Source organism: Cicer arietinum, chromosome 5 (assembly GCF_000331145.2).
Source record: "Cicer arietinum cultivar CDC Frontier isolate Library 1 chromosome 5, Cicar.CDCFrontier_v2.0, whole genome shotgun sequence".
Lineage (NCBI taxonomy): Eukaryota > Viridiplantae > Streptophyta > Magnoliopsida > Fabales > Fabaceae > Cicer > Cicer arietinum.
The window spans coordinates 44,775,273-44,780,675 of record NC_021164.2 but is presented as its reverse complement, the minus strand read 5'-3'; the positions used below and the strand labels follow the sequence as shown (position 1 = coordinate 44,780,675).

Sequence of the window (5,403 nt, the reverse complement as noted above, 5' to 3'; positions counted from 1 at the left end):
TCCTTATGAGAACAAGTTACTGTTGATTTTGATTTTGATTTATATCTTCCACCTCTTTCGCATCCCAAAATCAATTTTTCTTTTCTTCCCCTCTTTCCGGTTGCTTTATCTGAACGAATGATGACAATTAAAATTCCATTTTCTCTTCCAATGGTTTTTGCCCATTCAAACACAGATTCTCGTGAAGGAAATACCTACAAAATATGTTTCAAATAAAACTTCAAATATATAGTTATAATAAAAAATTTATCCGTGATAGATTATCAGTAATATTAATACCTGATCGGTAATGAATTTGTCCGTAGAATCTATTATATTTCTTGAGGCAGGAACCTCAACTCTACTCATACCTGTTTTCAAAAATAGTAATAAATATAAATAATAATAAATATAAATAATAATATATATAAATAATGATAAATTTTAAAAAAAAAATGAAAATTTCGAAACTTTGACATTGATGTAAACTTTCGAAATTGCTGGAAAAATAGTTTTCGAAACTTTCAGCTTCAAGCAAAGTTTCGAAATGTGTTTTGGGTTTCGAAGGTTTCAGCATTAACCAAATCTTCGAATGTTTAATCCAATTCATGCCTCGGAGCTTTCATACTTAAGCAAAGTTCCGAATGTTTCAGCAAATGCACGCTTCGAAAGTTTCATACTTAAGCAAAGTTTCAAAATTTTTCTGATTTTTGTGAAAATTGCATTTCAAAAATTTGTATTTTTCACAAAAGGTTCGAAGGTGTTGATGAAATCTAACCTCTGATTGTTTCGAAAGTTTGAAACTTTCGATTAATAGAATTTTTTTAAAAACTTTCGAAAGTGGGGGTGAGAAAATAGTGTATTATATTTACTGATAAATTTTATATAAAATAAAAAGGGTAGATTGGTCAATAAAAAATTATGAGGGGGTGGTTTCATACTTAAGCAAAGTTTCAAAATTTTTCTGATTTTTGTGAAAATTGCATTTCAAAAATTTGTATTTTTCACAAAAGGTTCGAAGGTGTTGATGAAATCTAACCTCTGATTGTTTCGAAAGTTTGAAACTTTCGATTAATAGAATTTTTTTTTAAAATTTTCGAAAGTGGGGGTGAGAAAATAGTGTAGTATATTTACTGATAAATTTTATATAAAATAAAAAGGGTAGATTGGTCAATAAAAAATTATGAGGGGGTGGCAGGTTAAACTGTGGGGTGCACAATACATTTCTCAAAAAGAGGCGAATAAATACCCAAGTCCATCTTGGCCCAACCCAATGAATACTTGCTAGTTATCACACATGTGCCATTAATGCTGGTTTGTAAATGTTTCGCTCTGTGACATAATTTAAATACAAAAATAGTAAATGAAAATAGAATGTAGAGACATAAATATAATAAAACAAAATATAAGTTTTATATACAATAATAAAATATTAATTATTAATTTATTTATCAACGATTGATATTATTTATTTTATTTTTTTAAAGTGAGTTGTTGAATTTAAAAAAGTTTAATTACAACAATGTAGTGTGTATATAAGAAACAACGAAGAAATGTATAGTAGATACAAATGTTAGTAATACATATTTGTTAGATTTAACTTAAATCTAAGAATGTATATGCTCATTGCTTGATAAATCTGATACCAATGAGGTGATTATATTCAAGAAATATGATAGGCAACTTATGCAACAAATTAAGACCGATCGACTCAACATGTTATAGACAACATTAGTGGTTAGTTTGTTAGAAGAAAGGAAAATTTGTAAATATTATAATTCAAACGTTGTTAATAAACTTCATTCTTATTAATAGTCACACTTAATTATATAACTTAACATGTTAAAATAGTCATGGATCCGAAATGATTATTATTGAATAATGATGGATAGGTGAATCATCTCGATTGAGCCATGATACGTAGTTGACAACATAAAAAAACTACACATTTTAGAACAAGTTCTTGGATGAGTACAAAATTTTCTAACATATGTTGAAACTCAATTTCAAGCAAGTGTTACAAATTTTCGCTTTGACTCTGGTGGTGAGTATATGTCTCATGGATTTCAGAAGTATCTTTAGTAAAAAGGTATCTTGTCTCAACGACCTTGTCCAAATACCCCCCAACAAAATGAAATAATAGAACGTAAGAATCGTCATTTGCTTGATGCAACACTCACCTTACGTTTTCATGCTTTTGTACCATCTCGATATTTTGTGGAGACTCTTTCTACAACTGTCTTCCTAATCAGAGCAAAAGACATAAAATGAGTGTATTCTATTAAATTGAATTTTGATGGGTCCTTCAACAGGTACAAGGCTCAATTGGTTGCTTTAGGAAACAAACAGGAATATGGAGTTGATTATGATGAGACATTTGCATCGGTCGCCAAAATGACAATTGTTTGCATTGTACTATCTATAGCCCCTTCTAATGGGTGGGCTCTATCCGTGAAGCCTATGATAATCAGGTTATATTCATCCCTCCAATCAATATTCAGTTTCAAGTTGCACATATTTTATTAAAGTTGCTCTTCGTCTGTGCCATCAGTTTCTAGTTCGCAAATGCTCCTTGACCAGTCACAACAACTTGAGAGGATGTGAATCAAGAAATAATATTAATTTGTATTTGTATTTATCAACTTTCCTAAATTAGACAAATTAAAATTTGATTGGATCTCTTTAATTTATAATTAACAGATGTAAATGTTGTAACTATTATTTATACTGAGAAATATCATAGCAAAAGACGTAAAACCCTAATTTGTGACACATTAGGTTTACATGTTTGTCAGGTTCATTCCATAGGTTGTATTCCTAGTTTATGGAATGATACAGTTGGTGTTTGCTTCCCACGTAAACAACCCAACAATAGCATTCCTGATACCTTATTTCTAAATCAGGCTTCGTTATTATATTGTAAGATACTCGTAAACAACCCATTGTCTAGTTAATTGTGACAAAGTAATCATACACAAACTCTCCAACCCATTGTCTAGTTAATTGTGACAAAGTAATCATACACAAACTCTCCAAAGGAATATGCTTAATTGCTTTCAATGGCTAAAATTTTGAGGCGATATCTACACTCCCTGATGTGCTCTCTGTAGATGCAGCTTAAGGGAATTGCTCCTCAATCCAGCATCCTTGCCACATATTGGGCAAACTTTCATCGTTGGTTTCCACCACCGCCGCCACTCCATTGAAACCTTTCCATACAGTTTTTGATCAAGTTCCTGTAAAATCTTAGCAAAACCATCATTCGGCTGCGCTCGATGGTGAACTTTTTTCATAGCATTCCATGCTTCTATTAATGTGAACTTCCTGCATCATAAACAATTTCAGTTCCGAAAAAACTTTACTCTTAAGATAAACTTAAGATTGCTAATATCATACATACTGAAGAATACTTACTGTTTTGAATCACCTAACCAACCATGTAAATAATTAATAGTATAATTTGTCATTAAGATTAAACTATTTAATTATGATTGCAACATAACTTGGTTATGGAGGGCAGGCTCCACAAAACACTAGTTTCAACTTTAGGCAATATTATATTAATAGGTTTACTTACTTTCTGAGCATCAAGTAAGCTAGGACTACAGTGACACTTCTGCTTTTCCCTTCAAAGCAATGAACTAAAACACTCTGGCCTGTTCGCTCAACAGCTTCTATAAAATCACAAGCTTCATCAAATATTCTGCTGATGTTAACATCCTCATTGTCGCACACCTGTTCATACAGGAGAGTGAAAACAAATATGAAGATTTATTCCAAGCTCAAGAGTAAATTTGATATCTTAAGTCAACAGAAAATATTCTTGTTGATGTGTACAATAACAAGCATAAGGGCCTGTTTGTTTAAGATTTTGACAAAAGTGATTTAGTGTTTTGAGTAGTGACTTTTCGTCGGACTTTATCGAAAACCAAAATTTCAGTGAGAGCCATTTATATCAAGGCTAATATACATATTACAGTGGAGATGTTATCACAAGCATTAGGAATCAACTGTTTCTCCCACAAAAATATTTGCCATAACTGCCAATAAAAAACTAGATTAGTCCTATATGAAAATGCATGAATAAATAATATAAACAAGGTTTAGACAAGAAGGAAGACAACTGATTCTTACGCAAAAACCTCGACAAATAAATCAGTAGAACTATCGGGGATAATGAATAGACAATGAGATGACTTACAGAGAAATTTTTGTAAATGAATAGATCAGGAAATTGAGAATCTGATTGTCCAATTTCATTAGTACATAAACACAAAATATGAGTGATTCCCAAGTGTTGCATTGTGTATACAGATCTTGCGGATAGTGCTCCACCGATGTACAGGCTATTTGTAATGGCGGATGGTCTCTCTGTATTTGCAGCCTCAGATATCAATGCAATCCTCTCAAGGATATGCTCAAGTCTGACCTGAAAGTTAATGAAGTAAATACTTTCTATGAATATGTATTCCCTATGAATGAGTTGACTTTAATAATTCTACATAACATTTTAAACTCAAATACCTTCAATTCATATGCACAACAGCTGTGTTGCTGTCACTACCCTCAAAAAATCCTGAATTGAAATTGTTTTCCTGGCATAACTTGATAATATCATTTTTAAGCATTTCATTCCAATGCTCCAATTCTTTATAAGATTCTGCATCAACCTGGAAAGTATGATAAAGTATAAGACCAAAGAGAAAGAAAAATAATAGAATGCAAGATAGAAACAATGTTGTTTTTGCATGATAAAGACACCACATCAATTAAACAATAAAAAAATCAGAAAAATATCCCAAGATTTTATGCTCTCACTCAGAAAAGCAACAACCAACAAGAGCACATTCAAGCCATTGTCAAAAATAGTTAATTTTGTTGACATAAATGTGCAATAAATCATTTTATTTTGCACAACAAGCATATGAATCAACAACAAAAATGCGAACAATGCAGTTAAACAATAACTTGGATAGGAGGACGAAAATGACCTAAATATTCATCCAATGACACAAACACACCTATTGGATGACCAAGATTGGTTAAAAACCCTAATTGGAAAAGAATATGCCTAAGGAGAACGAAAATGACCTAAATGTTCATCCAATGACACAAACACACCAATTGGATGCACAAGAATGATTAAAAACCCTATTTGGACAAGAATAAACCTAAGGAAGACGAATATGTCCTAAATGTTAATCCAATGACACAAATGAACTTATTGGATGCACAAGTTTGGTTAAAAACCCTAATTGGACAAGAATAAGCCTATGGAGGAAGAAAATGACTTACATGTTAATCCAATGACACAAACACACTTATTGGAAGCATAAGATTTGTTAAAAAGTCTAGTTGGACAAGAATAAACCTAGGGAGGACGAAAATGACCTAAATGTTAATCCAATGACACTAACACACCTA

The 5,403-nt window shown here is 31.6% G+C and overlaps 1 protein-coding gene across 1 annotated transcript; it reads right to left on the bottom strand.

The window, feature by feature from the left end:
• Window positions 1-2,980: 2,980 nt before the first annotated feature.
• Window positions 2,981-4,726, bottom strand: LOC101506385 (dual specificity protein phosphatase PHS1-like). The gene is made up of 4 exons (XM_027330322.2): window positions 4,504-4,726; window positions 4,181-4,408; window positions 3,557-3,714; window positions 2,981-3,303 (listed from the first exon to the last, which is right to left on the bottom strand). The coding sequence occupies exons 2-4, from the start codon at window positions 4,280-4,282 to the stop codon at window positions 3,063-3,065; spliced, it is 501 nt and encodes a 166-aa protein (XP_027186123.1). The 5' UTR covers window positions 4,283-4,408; window positions 4,504-4,726; the 3' UTR covers window positions 2,981-3,062.
• Window positions 4,727-5,403: the final 677 nt, after the last annotated feature.

Coding starts and splice junctions, on each gene's coding strand:
- LOC101506385 (XM_027330322.2), bottom strand. CDS start 4,282: ATGCAACACTTGGGAATCACTCATATTTTGTGTTTATGTACTAATGAA. Junction 3,715..4,180: donor TCATTTACAAAAATTTCTCT/GTAAGTCATCTC, acceptor CTGTATGAACAG/GTGTGCGACAATGAGGATGT. Junction 3,304..3,556: donor GCTTACTTGATGCTCAGAAA/GTAAGTAAACCT, acceptor TTTATGATGCAG/GAAGTTCACATTAATAGAAG.